General features: G+C 44.4%; 1 protein-coding gene across 1 annotated transcript in view; it reads right to left on the bottom strand.

Moving 5' to 3' along the window:
• DSTYK (dual serine/threonine and tyrosine protein kinase) overlaps nucleotides 1-17,595 on the bottom strand; it is a 50,945-nt gene that overhangs the window by 23,069 nt on the left and 10,281 nt on the right. The window contains exon 2 of the mRNA XM_069944358.1: nucleotides 10,398-10,786. Coding sequence (XP_069800459.1) covers nucleotides 10,398-10,786 — 389 coding nt within the window. The remainder of the gene's footprint in view (nucleotides 1-10,397; nucleotides 10,787-17,595) is intronic.

Raw genomic sequence — 17,595 nt, 5'->3', positions numbered from 1 at the left:
GCACTGGAGGGACACTGAGCATCCCTCTGCCATCATCCTCTCCAGCAGCCACAGCCCGCACAGCTCTGGGAGTCTGGGTGTGACATCACCATGTGATCCAGGAGGTGACATCACCATGTGATCCAGGAGGTGACATCACCATGTGATCCAGGAGGTGACATCACCATGTGATCCAGGAGGTGACATCACCATGTGATCCAGGAGGTGACATCACCATGTGATCCAGGAGGATCACCATGTGATCCAGGAGGTGACATCACCATGTGATCCAGGAGGTGACATCACCATGTGATCCAGGAGGTGACATCACCATGTGATCCAGGAGGTGACATCACCATGTGATCCAGGAGGTGACATCACCATGTGATCCAGGAGGTGACATCACCATGTGATCCAGGAGGTGACATCACCATGTGATCCAGGAGGTGACATCACCATGTGATCCAGGAAGTGAAGCCTTGATGCAGTAGTAGGTGCAGGGAAAAAAAGCACTTTATAAGCATTTCCCGTAATAAGTGTACATTGGGGGATTTGTATAACTTTTGGGGGGCAATACAATACTTTAATACGGGGGGGGGGGGGGGCACACACTACATTGTTCTTTTTTTTTATGTGAGGCTTTCCATTAGCTATTGTTTGCTGTATTTCGTGGTGAAAGTTGTGTATTATTTCCAGTTAGACAGAGGTGGCAACAGGAAGTAGTGTGTCCGTGTCAGGAACTGTCCAGAACAAATCCTCAAAGCAAACTTCTGCTGCTCTGGACAGTTCCTGACATGGGGGGGAAAAAAAAAACAAAAAACAGATGTTAATTGGCAGAAGTTTGGGCAAAAGGTTTTAGCTTTATGGCAGACGAATGTATACAACTACAAAAGATGTTACAGCTCCCCACAGAGCAGGCCTGACATGTACACTGCACAGACCTCGCTACAATGTTACAGCTCCCCACAGAGCAGGCCTGACATGTACACTGCACAGACCTCGCTGCAATGTTACAGCTCCCCACAGAGCAGGCCTGACATGTACACTGCACAGACCTCCCTGCAATGTTACAGCTCCCCACAGAGCAGGCCTGACATGTACACTGCACAGACCTCGCTACAATGTTACAGCTCCCCACAGAGCAGGCCTGACATGTACACTGCACAGACCTCGCTACAATGTTACAGCGCCCCACAGAGCAGGCCTGACATGTACACTGCACAGACCTCGCTGCAATGTTACAGCTCCCCACAGAGCAGGCCTGACATGTACGCTGCACAGACCTCGCTGCAATGTTACAGCTCCCCACAGAGCAGGCCTGACATGTACACTGCACAGACCTCGCTGCAATGTTACAGCTCCCCACAGAGCAGGCCTGACATGTACACTGCACAGACCTCGCTGCAATGTTACAGCTCCCCACAGCACAGAGCAGGCCTGACATGTACACTGCACAGACCTCGCTACAATGTTACAGCTCCCCACAGAGCAGGCCTGACATGTACACTGCACAGACCTCGCTGCAATGTTACAGCTCCCCACAGAGCAGGCCTGACATGTACGCTGCACAGACCTCGCTGCAATGTTACAGCTCCCCACAGAGCAGGCCTGACATGTACGCTGCACAGACCTCGCTGCAATGTTACAGCTCCCCACAGAGCAGGCCTGACATGTACGCTGCACAGACCTCGCTGCAATGTTACAGCTCCCCACAGAGCAGGCCTGACATGTACACTGCACAGACCTCGCTGCAATGTTACAGCTCCCCACAGAGCAGGCCTGACATGTACACTGCACAGACCTCGCTACAATGTTACAGCTCCCCACAGAGCAGGCCTGACATGTACGCTGCACAGACCTCCCTGCAATGTTACAGATTGCGCCATTATACAACTTCCCAAAAGGAAATAATATTCTCTGTGCCGGGGGATGGGAAGGGCGGGGATCGCATGAGAGCGAGAGATGGGACCGATGAGTCAGACTCAGGACCGTTATACAAAAGGAGGAAGCCAGCGCTGAAAAACATTCAAAAGGGAGAAGCAAAGCAGCATCAAAAGCAACAGGGGGAAAAAATGCAGAAATACACAGTTCTGAGTAAGACGGCTGCAAAAATTCATGGAAAATATATTATTTATATTGACTGTGTTCTTCCCCAGCACTCTCACAGGTCACATATGTCTGACAGGGAAATCTATGCACACACATGCAATGAGACTGCTGGGCAATAGTGTCTGCAGGGCAGCTGCGGGCTGTGACACAGTGACTGCAATATAGGTGTACAACTGTGGGATGAGCATTAAGCAGCCGGCTCTCCCTCCAGACCTCCCCATTTGTATGAACGTGGCTGAATGTTCACATTTCTTGTATGGAGAGGAGAGGTAAACTGTAGCCGGACGAGTTTGTCAGTGGTTAAAAAAAAAAACCTCAAAGGTGCAACAGACGGCCACAAACAGTGTGCAACCTGCAGTGTGAACAGAGGCACAGGAGCGCAGCCAATTTTTGCCTTTTTGGGGGGGTTTGTTGGCGGCATCATCGGCATAGCAAGAAGGTCAGACATAGCTGACCCTTCTCTACCCTGACGTTATCTGTCAGAGGAAGGTTGGAAGGCAATTTGATGTTGTGTGACCAATGTGACCAAGTGTTCTTCTGGCCTTATCCACATATTAAAAGGGGTACTTAGTGGAAAAAAAGAAAACCTCTTTTAAACCAACTGGTGTCAGAAAGTTATATCTATTTATAATTTACTTCTATTTACAAATCTCCAGTGTTCCAGTACTTATCAGCTGCTGTATGTCCTGCAGGAAATGGTGTATTCTTTCCAGTCTGACACACTGCTCTCTGCTGCCACCTCTGTCCATGTCTGGACTGGGGTGACTGAAGCTCTGCCAGAGGTGCGAGTCAAAGATGTCAGGTGACATCCTCAGGCCAGCCCTTTCAGGTCTTGCATAAAAGTGAGACCTAGGGAACATGTGAGGGTCACAAAGTTGGGGATCCAATCGAATTGGTTTGTGCACCACGTTCTAAGCCCTTATCCCCTGGGAAGGAAGAAGCTATATGATGCATCCCTGTGCTAAGCAGTAGAACTTTCTTATTTTATCCCTTTTGTTTTCATTGTTTGCAGTGTCTGCATGTATTTTGTAACCCAGTACTGTCCATTTTAATGCATTAAACCTAAAAGTTTGATGGTTTGTCTTGTACCCTAAACAAACCTAGTTAGCTGCAGGAAGAGTGCATGTGTGGCCGTATATTGTATGACTCTTGGGGTATCCGGTCTCCCCCTTGTCAAGGGACGGCTGGGCTTGGCCAATGTATCCACTCTGTCCACTGTCCAGAGCAGTAGAAAATCCCCATAGAAAACCTCTCCTGCTCTGGACACTTCCTGACATGGACAGAGGTGGCAGCAGAGAGCACTGTGTCACTCTGGAATACACCACCACTTCCTGCAGAACATACAGCAGCTGATAAGTACTTGAAGACTAGATTTTTTTTTTTTTTAAATAGAAAACTTTTTGGACACAACTATATGCATTAAGGACCACCGGATACTTGCATCAATATACCGCAAACCTAAACTGCTTACCTGAGGGGCGACAGCTTCCATCCCAAACATACAAAACAATCTATTATAATCTATTATATACAGCCAAGCTATTCGGTACAACCGTATCTGCTCAGAAAAAGCAGACCTGGACCAGCACTTCCTTAATCTTAGGACTGAATTCCTCTAATTGGGCTACAAACCAAACATGACGAACAAACAGATCAGCCAAGCAGCAGCCATCAACAGGGACACTCTCCTCACATACAAGGAGGCCCAAGATGAACCCCGAGTGCCCCTAGTTGTCACCTACAACCCACAGCTGGAGACCCTACGAAAGATTTCTAAGGAACTCCAATCTGTGCTACACAAGGATAGCAGACTAAAAGAAATATTCCCAGTCCCCCCACTGCTTTCATTTCGGCAACCACCAAACCTGCGACAAATCATGGTCCGCAGTGCTCTGAAGGCCCCAACGGGTAATGGCACCTCACCCTGCCTACAAAACCTGCACACATATCCATATCTCTGACAGTGTACCAGTCCCACAGTCACAGGAGGGACACACAATCAAGGGAACATTTTCTTGCAGATCTTCCAATGTGGTGTATCTGATCATGTGTGTGCGATGCCCCAGGCCTTTATGTGGGGGAAACAGGGCAGAGACTCAGTAAACGTATGAACTCACACCGATTTACTATTAACAACGGCCGGACATCTCCCTGTGGCTGCACATTTCTCTGGAGAGGGACACACAGTAGAAGACCTGCGGGTTACAGTCTTAATGGGACATTTTAAGACACAAAGAGAAAGAAGGGAATGGGAATATAAACTAATGCTCAAATTTAAAACTTTGCAACATGGTCTCAATATCCATGCCAGCTTCATGTCGGCCTATCTGTGACCTGTTCTGGATATGAGATGCCAGCTTCATGGTGGCCTATGTGTGACCTGTTCTGGCTATGAGATGCCAGCTTCATGGTGGCCTATGTGTGACCTGTTCTGGCTATGAGATGCCAGCTTCATGTCGGCCTATGTGTGACCTGTTCTGGATATGACATGAAGCTTCATGTCGGCCTATGTGTGACCTGTTCTGGCTATGACATGGAGCTTCATGTCGGCCTATGTGTGACCTGTTCTGTATATGACATGGAGCTTCATGTCGGCCTATGTGTGACCTGTTCTGGCTATGAGATGCCAGCTTCATGTCGGCCTATGTGTGACCTGTTCTGGCTATGAGATGCCAGCTTCATGTCGGCCTATGTGTGACCTGTTCTGGATATGACATGAAGCTTCATGTCGACCTATGTGTGACCTGTTCTGGCTATGACATGGAGCTTCATGTCGGCCTATGTGTGACCTGTTCTGGCTATGACATGGAGCTTCATGTCGGCCTATGTGTGACCTGTTCTGGCTATGAGATGCCAGCTTCATGGTGGCCTATGTGTGACCTGTTCTGGCTATGAGATGCCAGCTTCATGTCGGCCTATGTGTGACCTGTTCTGGATATGACATGAAGCTTCATGGTGGCCTATGTGTGACCTGTTCTGGCTATGAGATGCCAGCTTCATGTCGGCCTATGTGTGACCTGTTCTGGCTATGACATGGAGCTTCATGTCGGCCTATGTGTGACCTGTTCTGGATATGACATGGAGCTTCATGTCGGCCTATGTGTGACCTGTTCTGTATATGACATGGAGCTTCATGTCGGCCTATGTGTGACCTGTTCTGGCTATGAGATGCCAGCTTCATGACGGCCTATGTGTGACCTGTTCTGGATATGACATGAAGCTTCATGTCGGCCTATGTGTGACCTGTTCTGGCTATGAGATGCCAGCTTCATGTCGGCCTATGTGTGACCTGTTCTGGATATGACATGGAGCTTCATGTCGGCCTATGTGTGACCTGTTCTGGCTATGAAGACCATTAATTGCTATCAGGCCATTAATCTGACAACAATCAGATAGCAGCCAGAGCTTACCATCCTCTTGTCACGCCTCAAGAGCTTTAGTTTATTGACCGGTTGTAAATAGCAGACCCTGTGTATATTGCATCTTGTTATTTTTAAAGTTTCTAAAATCCTTTGATGAGATCTGTCTAGTGTGTATATAAGTCTGTGATTTTTTTTCAGTTTTGTATAACATCTTGTCTGACGAAGGGAGCTAGACTCTGGAAAGCTTACAATCAAATATACTCAGTTAGCCTCCAAAAGGTATCGCCTGATTTCTACCTTGGACACAATACAGATTTTTTTTTTAGTAAAATCAATAAAAAAAAAAAAAAAAAAAAAAAAAAAAAAAAAAAAAAGATAGATTACGGCTCAGCATTATTTCAGTCTGAAAATCATTAACGATCGTGTGAAGGGCAAAGGATCATACAGAAGAATACAGGAAACCAGTTTAACACTGTCCATAGACTAAAGGGCCTTGTGACTTCTTTCCAGTTCCACCAAGTACTATAAGGAGACACAACCCCCCCCCCCCCCCGATGATTCTGCCCCTCACAATAAGTTACAATAAACTCCAATAGAGAACATCCCCTGCAGACAGAGCGCAGCTCCTGGGGTCTGGCAGCATCATCTACCTCAATAGGCGGCATTTTCCCAGGGATCCCATGACAGCTTTATATATCCTGACTTGTTCTCATCCTATACAAGTTTCTTTGTACATGAACCCAGGAACTAAGCGGCAATAATTTAAGCCTACCGTTTTATGGGAACAAAATGAGTCCTGTGGGAACAAAGGGGCCTGTGTCTGTGACCGGGGAGGAGGCAGCGTCAGGCATGGGAGAGAAAGTGCAGCTTCTGGAATGGGCGATGTCAGAGCCAGTACAGGACATGTGAAGGGACAAAAATAATCCAAGGAACACACAGTAAATAAGACCGCTGACATAACAGACCTACGCTTAAAGGGGCACTCTGGCCAAACAACTTTTTTCAAATCAGCTGGAGTCAAAACTCTGGCAACAAAAAAAAATCTTTACTGGTTTCAAAAAGTTATATATATATATATATATATATATATATATATATATATATATATATATATATATATATTTGTAATTGGCTTCTGTTTAAAAACCTCCAGTCTTCCAGTACTTATCAGCTGCTGTATGTCCTGCAGGAAGTGGTGTATTCATTCCAGTCTGACACAGTGCTCTCTGCTGCCACCTCTGTCCATGCCAGGAACTGTCCAGAGCAGGAGAGGTTTTCTATGGGGATTTGCTGCTGCTCTGGACAGTTCCTGACATGGACAGAGGTGGCAGCAGAGAGCACTGTGTCAGACTGGAATGAATACACTGCTTCCTGCAGGACAAACAGCAGCTGATAAGTATTGGAATAATATATATATATATATATATATATATATATATATATATATTTTCAGAGGATGTCTTATTTTTCAATAAAGAATTCACACAAAAAATATATGGCCGAGTCCATTGGTGAAAATTAATGCAATGTTCCTCCTCGCCTTCCAAGAGCCATAGCGCTTTTATTTTGCCACCTATGGGGCTGGTTGGGGTGTCAATTTTAATAGAACGGACAAATCGCACGCTACGATGTATAATATATTTATTTAATATTTTTATTTTTACAATGGGCAAGGAGGTATATTAAACTTTTATTGGGGGGCATAGCATAGATCAGTGTTATCAGCCATCTATGTATAGAGCCTGCCTGGGAGCAGACAGAGGTAAGTGGATTACCCCCGTCCGTCGGTACAAGCGATCGAGACCCCCGCAGCATGGCTGCTGGGGTGCCGATCACTCAGTGACAGGAGCTTGTCCTGTCAATGAGTACCTTAAATGCCACGATCGCTGGGCATCGCTGCGTTTAAAGTCACGCGGGCTTCGAGCGCTGATATCTCAGTCACCCGACTGGCTCAGGAAGCGGGACCCAGCGGGATCAGGTGTGTGTATAGGGTGCTCCAGCAGGGGGGCCGGGAGCCTGTCACCCCGTAACGGGGAGGGGGGGGTTTACAGGTTCCCTTTAAGGGAATAATGAGAGACAGCTGCAGGATCGCAGGTGCCTCTCATTATCCTCCGCTCCCAGGACACTGATATGTTTGGGGCCGCTCTCACTGCAGCGCTCCCGCACACATCAAACCCTTTCACAGTCACGGGGTATGTGCAGTAGGAATGCATATATAGAGATTGCTGACTTTTAAGAGGTTCATCTGTTATTTTCTGTACCTGTGTATGGGGGCAGCCATCTTGCCAGAGCAGCTTTTACCAATCTACAAGTCAGTATTACAGACATGGATTAGAATACACAGTCCCAGAAACCAGACTGAGGGAAAATGCTTTAATCCGATTCATCAGAAAGGAAAAAATTCCCACAATGAAAGGACAGACAAATTCTTTACAACCTGGGAAAGTTCAGTGTTATTTTGTTTCCAGGTAAATTTTGTTTCCAGGTAAGAAGAACCGAGACAGGGACCTTATGCTTTCTGCTAAACCGCACAGTATCTGTTCAGGGAAGTGAGTGGTGACCCTGCAATACATAGGCATGCAAGGACTCACGGACTCTGGTCATCCCAATACATGGAGGCCAGAAAAAGGTGGGGGAGGGGGGACAAAGTGACTAAAGATTTGTCCATAAAACCAGAGCCACTTTAGTGTTACACTACTGACTCACTATAGTCATCATCTTTTATGGTCTTCTATCTCCTGATTGACCCGATATAAGTGTATTATTCAGGTGCATGGGAGGACATATCACTTCCAATGACCGCAAAACCTGCCCGGTGTATAAAAGCATCTTGGCTCTTCACTGACTGGTTACAATCCAACATGTGTGCTCCTCGGCACAGACCCTTTTGTTCTCAAGAAGCCAAGTTGCCACCATAGCCGCCTGGCAGCGACTTACGCTTCCTCTCTAAACACATGAACACTCAGCCATGCAGAACGTCCGTGTGTATGGAGTAATCAGTGGAGATGGCCACCGCCTTACCAAATATTTGGCCAACAATTAACTTCAGAAAGGAACTCAAGATCTGCTGCGCATCTGCATAGTGTGAACATAGCCTTGGTGTATACTCACACAGCAAGACTCCACGACCACAACACATTTTATTACGGACTTTTCTCCTTTATTGGACTAAAAAAGGGGGAAAAAAAGCCCACCTGTCACATGCAGTATGTCAGACGTCACTTTCCATGTGTGAAAACAACTTGCAGCTACTAGAAGAAATGTTCTCTCCATACATCATACATGACTATTCCCCAGCAATGTGCACGGAACTTTTGACATGTAAGAGAATCATCATAAAGATATGTCAAAAGCTATTAGGGCCCATTGGGAGAGCTAGCCTGGAGAAAGCTGCACTAAGTGTAATCCTGTCCTGGCTCTGTGTCACATTATCAGTCGAGCTCCATCTGATTGCCTGTGAGTCTATAAAAGCCTGACTGATATCACATGATACAGAGCCAGGACAAGACCGCACTTAGTGAAGTCTTTTCCCGCTTGTTCTCAGGATCAGTACAGATCAGACCTGGCTCGATCAAAACGTTTGACAGGTCTCTGACATACAAAAAAAAAAATAATACATACAACAGCTCACTGCTAAAGGCAAGACATAGTCCTAATACAGATATGAAAATCAGTAAGAGCAGCCCCCCTCCCCAAAAACGGTAAAGAAAATCTCCATAAAAATGCGGCAGCTCTTGGTATACCACTTGCAAATCATGCGAACCATCCCATCATGGTAAGGTGGCTTCATGTCCGGGATGGACCCTATACTGTACTCTGGCCTCTCCATGGCATATAAGCCTGTGCTCTGAGCATGCATGCATGAAAATTGCTAAGACCAGCCCCCCAACTGCTAAAAAAAAAAAAAAAAGACAAGTACACTTTAAAGGGGGTATCCAGCGTTAGAAAAACATGGCCACTTTCTTTCAGAAAAAGCACCACTCGTCTCCAGTTCACCTGCAGTCTGCAATTAAGTTCCATTCACTTCAATGGAACAGGGTTGTAAACTCCACCCAAACTGGAGACAAGAGCAGTGCTGTCTCTGGAAGAAAGCGGCCATGTTTTTCTAACACTGGACAGCCCCTTTTTCTCCACTAGGGAAAACATTCTATATGGCTGCAAGTATATAGAAAGGAAGAAAGCTATACTTACCTCTCCACACTCCTCCAGAGTCCCCGGAGACTATCCTGCCTCCACTTCCAAGATGAACTTGTCTCAGTGGTGACAGCCCACTCAGCCACTCACTGGCCACAGCACTGTCCTGTTTCAGTCAGTAATTGGCTGTCACTTGAAAAAAGCCCATCTTGGAAGGGGAGGCAGGAAAGTCTCCAGGGACACTGGGAGAAAGCGAAGAGGCAAAGTATAGCTTCTTTATTATAATATATGAGATAACCCCTTTAAGCCACTTCTGTTCTCCGATCGATAAACTACTTTAAGAGCACATTCACACATACACCAAACCGTGTGTTATTCCCAATACCATCATCACTTGAGAATACCCCTTTCATTTTCATATGTTGGTAACCACATTATAACACATGTTCAGGTTACACTCTACACTTATGAGAGCAGATCAGGAGAGATGGCGCTGGTCTTTCACTCTTTGATGAACACCACAGTGATACATGATAGTAATCATTCCAAGCTAAGGCTACATTCCCACGTTCTATATATACGGTCCATGCAGTGAGATCCAAAACACTTAAAGCTCTCAGGGCTCCATACACCGCAATAAGTCTTGATGCAGTGAGTTCAAATAGTTTGGACTGCAGTATACATTCCATGCACAGACTATATATATACAGAACGTGACCTAAGGGTGAACCATAATCTGGTGCGTACAGCAGATTTATCCTTTAATTTTTCCCATAGTGATGTGATGGAAAGGAGAAGCGGCTTGATACCTACATGAAGCAACTGATGAGGTAAAGTCACCTCCAGCTCCGCCAGTCTGTGGGCAGCATCCTCCTCATCCTCTGGGACTTCTAAGTCTTCATCGGGGATGGTATGCCATTTGCCCTGATGGGCCACTAGTTGATGAACTAGTTCATACTGCTCTGGCAATGCCAAGCTCACCAGCGTCTGTTGTCCATGCCTAAAGCGGATGCGTCTCCTCTTACAAGTTTCTGGGTTGCAACACGCACCAACTGGTAAAAGGTGATCGGCTAAGAGGGCATTCACCACTTTGCTCCTAGCAGCACAGTTCTGTCCCAGGACAAACAGACATGGCCGACAGCGAACGGTCACCTTCAAATAGTCTTCTTCATGTCTTGAGAAACTGATGCAATTCAGCTGACCTGCAAAATAAGAAAAACGTGTTACCAAAGAATTATAAAAAGTATCACATGTCATAATGGCACTTAAGCTTTAAGCAGCCATTATATAAACATTACTTTTATAATGGAATTGTCCACCACCATTTGATAACTCAATATACGATATGTTACTATGCATTAGACATCAGAGAATGTAACATCAATGACAGCTTGAAGTCTATTGTGGTATTTGTGCCCATTCCTCTTGGCAAAAAGCCTCCAGAACAAAGTGAAGGTTCTGGAGTGGCCATCTCAGTATCATTGAGCTACTCAGGGGGAGACCTCAAGCTCGCAGTTCATGCAGGACAGCCTAGGAATTTACAGGAACTGGAGGCCGATGTTATTTGTGGGGTTTTCTTTGCATCCGGGACAATTTTCCTGGCAGTTGTGGCCGAAAATGTTGGTCTACCTGAGCATGGTTTGTACAGAGCCCCTGATTTTCCATTTATTACTCAATCACAGTATGAATACTGCTCACTGGCACTCAATTCCTTGGACATCTTTTTGTATCCCTTTCCTGTTTTATACAGTTCAGCTACCTTTTCCCGTAGATCCGTAGACAATTCTTTTGCTTTCCACATAACTCACAATCCAGAAACATCAGTGGCCGGATGAGAGATGCAGAAGAGTCTGTTTGGATCCCAGAAACTCGCTCAGCTTTTATGTGCACACACGGATAACAAGCAAAGAGGTCAGAGATGAGGAGGATACCCTTAGTAGCCATTCAAACCCACGTGTGTCACTGTCTGTGCACATTATCAGGCCAAAGTCACCAGGGTATGTAAACTTTTGATCAGGGTCATTTGGATGTTTTTAGTTGTCATTAGGATTTAAAAAGAGAACACACAATCATATGACAATAAATGGCTTCACCCAACCAATAACCATGAGTGTGTGGGGGGGGGGGGGCATTGGTTGTGTTTTTTCATATTCTCTAGAAAAAAATAATTTCTGCCTGGGTATGTAAACTTTTGAACACAACTGTATTTAGTAAATCTAAATAATAGTTTTCCATATTACTGACGCCTCCAGGAATATCAACCCTATTGCACAGAACAGACAAAACTTACCTACCAAACCTTCTCCTATGTCACTATCCTTACCTACCAAACCTTCTCCTATGTCACTATCCTTACCTACCAACCCTTCTCCTATGTCACTATCCTTACCTACCAACCCTTCTCCTATGTCACTATCCTTACCTACCAACCCTTCTCCTATATCACTATCCTTACCTACCAAACCTTCTACTATGTCACTATCCTTACCTACCAAACCTTCTCCTATGTCACTATCCTTACCTACCAAACCTTCTCCTATGTCACTATCCTTACCTACCAAACATTCTCCTATGTCACTTTCCTTATCTACCAACCTTCTCCTATGTCACTATCCTTACCTACCAAACCTCCTCCTATGTCACTATCCTTACCTACCAAACCTTCTCCTATGTCACTATCCTTACCTACCAAACCTCCTCCTATGTCACTATCCTTACCTACCAAACATATAAAGAACAGTTGTGGCCAGTCTCTGCTCAGAATACACACTATACACTTGAACAGGGACGTCCTATTGACACTTGACTTTGATCCACCCCTAATATAACATAAGAGGAAAACAAACTGGAACAACGAGTTCTTACAGTGGAAAAGCCCTTTTCCATGATGCCATCAGCAATTACCAGTGAAAAGTCCCAAAATACAGAAAATGTACACAAATAAATGTAAACGTGTCATCTCATGGACAGCATTATATCAGTGATCCCTTATAATACATCAGTGGTCACTGCCAATACAATGCACTTCAGTAACACTTATCTGACAGCTTGTAGTGTTGTGCCTGCGCAGCCTAAGAGTCACTATTTTTTAAACTGCAGCTGGCCCCGCCCACCCACAGATGATTGACAGATTCTTGTGCACAGTAATCAGCAGGCGGCCAATAGGGAGGCAAAGCCCCTTTCATCCTTTCTGATGGACACAGGTTCACATTCACTTACTGTGGATTTACCAACCACATCTGCTGGACATCTGTGACCCTTGATCTCCTGAACTCGAACTAAGGGTGGTATTACACGAAGCGATTATCGTTCGAATAATCGTTCAATCGGTCGTATTTGAACGATTATCTTTAAGTGTAATAGTAGACAACGATTAAACGACGAACGATTGGTCGCTGGTCGTTTAATAGGTTTTGAATCTATTTTTATCGTTTGTCTTTTACACATCGTTCGCACATCGTTCGTTTGAATAAGAGGTCGTTAGCCGTTCCCTGTTCATTCGCAAATTGAAAGGGGAGTGTTCTTGAATTTTGTTGCTCCAATATAACCGATAATCTTTCCGTGTAGTAAAACGAACGATTATTAGGCAACCGCTATTGCGATCGTTGGAGATCGTTTATCGTTAATTGAAAAAAATCGCTTCGTGTAATACCACCCTAACCCTTCAACATATTTAAAGATCTAAATCTGTATAGTCTAGAGGAAAGAAGAGAAAGGGGAATATGACCGAAACCTTTAAATATGTTCAAAAGGGCAAAATAAGGTCTAGGAGGGAAGAGGAACTACCTGGGGTTAGCTGGAGGGAAAGATCAGAAGCAACATGAGAAAATATTACTTTATTGAAAGAGTAGTAGATGCTTGGAAACTTCCAGCAGATGTGGTAGTTACATTTACAGTAAGGCCAGCTTCACACGTCAGGAAAATCTATCCGGATTTCTCATCAGGAAAACCGGCATGGCTTAATGCATCTGCCAATCACAAGACTAAAAAGCTTCAGGAGACTGGACCTAGGTACAGTAAGTATAGCGGTTATATAGCTGCCTTCAGGAGACTGGACCTGGATACAGTAAGTATAGCGGTTATATAGCTGCCTTCAGGAGACTGGACCTGGATACAGTAAGTATAGCTGGTATATAGCAGCCTTCATGAGACTGGACCTGGATACAGTAAGTATAGCTGTTATATAGCTGCCTTCAGGAGACTGGACCTGGATACAGTAAGTATAGCTGTTATATAGCTGCCTTCAGGAGACAGGACCTGGATACAGTAAGTATAGCTGCCTTCCGGAGACTGAACCTGGATACATTAAGTATAGCTGTTATATAGCAGCCTTCAGGAGACAGGACCTGGATACACTAAGTATAGCTGTTATATAGCCGCCTTCCGGAGACTGGACCTGGATACACTAAGTATAGCTGTTATATAGCAGCCTTCAGGAGACTGGACTTGGATACAGTAAGTATAGCTGTTATATATAGCTGCCTTCCGGAGACGAGACCTGGATACAAGGAAGTATAGCTGTTATAAAGCATGAGAACTAAAAAATAAAGTTGCAAACTTGAAAATTGTTAATTGCAAACTTGCTTTCTATCACATCCCCTGCTAATTTAGATCCTGATAGTCATAATGATATGGACACTTAAAGCATTAAAAAAAAAGTGTTATTCTGGTTATTCTGACTAGAGTCACATGTCAGCCGGCAGCAGTGGGAATTAGGATAACAAATTTGTTCCTGAACATGAATTGGAACAATTAAGAAAAATGTGAAAATGGAAAACTGCTCCTAATGAAATCATGAATGCTTGTTATTTTAATACGGCTTAACCCTGTGTAACAAAGCCAAGAGAAAAGAAAGTCAGCGCTCTCCATTCTATAGAAATACACTGCCTCTTTATAGACATAGTAGCGAATGTATTAATGGGGTACTCTGGCGGGGGAAAAAAAAAACAACAACAACTTTTATAAAGGATTTGTAATTTGTTTCTATTTCAAATTCTCCAGTCTTCTGGTACTTATCAGCTGCTGTATGTCCTGCAGGAAGTGGTGTATTCTCTCCAGTCTGGCACAGTGCTCTCTGCTGCCACCTCTGTCCATGTCAGGAACTGTCCACAGCAGGAGAGGATTTCTATGGGGTTTTGCTGCTGCTCTGGACAGTTCCTGACATGGACAGAGGTGGCAGCAGAGAGCACTGTGTCAGACTGGAAAGAATACACCACTTCCTGCAGGACATACAGTAGCTGATAAGTAAATTACAAGTTTATATAATTTTCGGCCAGTTGATGTGAATGTGTGTATGTCCTCCTAATAGAAATATGGTTATATAAGTGGCTTTTCTTTATAAATTCCACACCTCTTCTATGGATACAAACATATCCCAAAGCCAAAGATGTTACATCACAAAGTCGTCTAGGAATGTGATCTCCACCAGAGCCAAACACTCAGATAATCTCCTCTTTGTCTCTATCTTGTCATAAGAGATAAGAGGGGTCAGAGATCACTCCTCATTGCCCCATAAGCCCTCCCGGGGCACCCGAGGGACGCCGCTCCTCAAATAACCTTCCCTCCACACACATCTATATACCATGGACCTATAATAGTCCTCCCTAGTCCACAAACGGGACAGAGCCTCCACCGACAAACAAGTCCCGAGAAGCCGCATAGCGACATTCTTCTTACCGACTGCAGATGCCAAAAACATCAGAAAAACAGCAACGCTCATGGAAATCTTACAGAGAGAAGGGAAAAATACATCACAGAACGCTGTTACCAGGAGCTTTGGCAAGATGGCAAAAAAAGTATGGTAAAATTAAGGCTACCAGCACCAAGTATAACCGATTCCACAATAGAAGCCCCTAACTCGCCTGGCACCTCTGCGTCACATTCACTACAGCTGTACAATGGTAACAGATCTTTACCACAGCTTTTACACACACACAGATATCTGACAGATTACTGAAGCCAAAGCCAGGAATGGAATTGAGAAGGAGAAACCTCGGCCTTTCCTTTTATGACCTGTTCTGTTTATAGTGTAAAATATACACACATATACATATACACACACACACACACACACCTTTTTATTTATTTTTTTTATTTATTAGGGCCATATAGGCCATGTATATTAGGGCCAATATATATTAGGGTCTCATTAGACAAAGCGATTTTTAACTTTTAGCGATTAATGATAAACAATCGCAAACAAGATTGTTTATCGTTAACCTGAAATCGTTCACCATAATACCCAGAAATGACGTTAGTTACGATCGATTATGCGAAACGATCTGAATTTTCGCGCTATTAATCGCATTTGAGCGATATTCGGCTTGTGTAAACACAGTGAACGATCAAGCGACGAGCGAGAAATTGTTCAACATGTTCTCAAATAGTAGTTTGCTAAAAACTCGCAGATCGCCGAGTCTAAACAGTCTTTCACCGATTCACCCTGTGTGTGAGATGGGCTTAAGCGATCTTAAAATGATCGCAATAACAAATTTTTCGCACGATATATCGCCCAGTCTAAACGCTGATCGTTATTCGTTCGATTGGGTGAATTATCGCTCCGTGTAAATGCAGCATTACTCAATCTGATCCCAGCAAAAGGAACAATTTGGAATTACACTGAACGATTAACAGTTTTAGGGTGGAATCTAAATCAACGATCATTTCGATTGTTGCCTGCCATTACGAACGATATAACTATTTTCCGCATGATAATAATCCCGTGTAATAGGGCCCTTAGACTCACCTAAATTTATGTGTCTTCGACATGACTCCAGTGCGCCCATGTGCTGAAAGGAGGGAGCACACAGGTCTCACCCTCTATGTTCAGGAGACGTATGTATTTTTGATACAGTGCGTCAGTACAGGAGCTCGAAGATTTAAGCAGTTTTGGACCTCCCGCCATCATTAACCCCGCCAATGTCCCGGTCAAACCAAAGTGGTGTTCCTCATCACCTTCTAAGAGCCATTTCTACACCTACAGGGCTGGTTGGGCTCATAATTTGCGCCATGATCTATAGTTTTTATTGATATATTGGTGTAAAAGACATTTTTTTCTAATATATAAGAAAAAAAAAAATGTTAAAAATTATCATTATATATATATTACACATATACATATATATATATCTATATCTCAACCCTGGCGTTTTCCCCCCCTCTTTTCGTTTAGGACTGATCAGTATTATCAGTGATCTGCACATAGAGTCTATAGAGGAGATTTATCAAACATGGTGTAAAGTGAAACTGGCTCAGTCGTCTCTAGCAACCAATCAGTTTCAACCTTTCATTCCTCACAGACTCTTTGGAAAATGAAAGGTGGAATCTGATTGGTTGCTAGGGGCAACTGAGCCAGTCTCACTTTACACCATGTTTGATAAATCTCCCCATATGACTATGAGAAGATAGTTGATCAAAGTATATGGTTGCAAAAAAAATAATTAAAAAAAATAGTTGATCAGACAGGATTGAGGTAAGTATTAAACCTCAAACTGTCGGAGTGATTGGGTCCCCCCGCAGTCACGCTTTGGGGGTCCTGTTCAGTGAATCTATAGCGATTACGGCAATGACAGGCAGGTTAATGACAGGCAGTTGTGTGATTGCGGCTGTCACTATCCCGCCTCCTGTGTGCGGGCCAATAACACTGAAGCAGCCCCCCCCACTCATTAAACCCTTCACAGCAGGAATGTATTATATACATACTGCACGGGACATCAGCAATAGAAATTTACGTATTGCTGACATGAAGGGATTAATGATGCCGGGATCTTCAAACTATGTTCTGTAGCACTCCTTCCATATTTATGGACCGTGCGAGGAACATCCCAACATTGGGGGCATTTAGACGCTTACAGACCATGGAAAACAATGTCCCCAATGTCCCCCCACTCTGTATGGAGGGGCAGCTGGGCACGAGCACTTGTCCTTCCATTTAAAGTCTAAATTGTCCTTTTACATGGAACGATTGTTTAAATTTTCCTGTAACGATGGCATTTAAGCGATAATTGGCTCG

This window comes from Dendropsophus ebraccatus, chromosome 11, assembly GCF_027789765.1.
Source record: "Dendropsophus ebraccatus isolate aDenEbr1 chromosome 11, aDenEbr1.pat, whole genome shotgun sequence".
NCBI classification, from domain to species: domain Eukaryota; kingdom Metazoa; phylum Chordata; class Amphibia; order Anura; family Hylidae; genus Dendropsophus; species Dendropsophus ebraccatus.
This window is presented reverse-complemented; position numbering and strand designations above follow the sequence as displayed.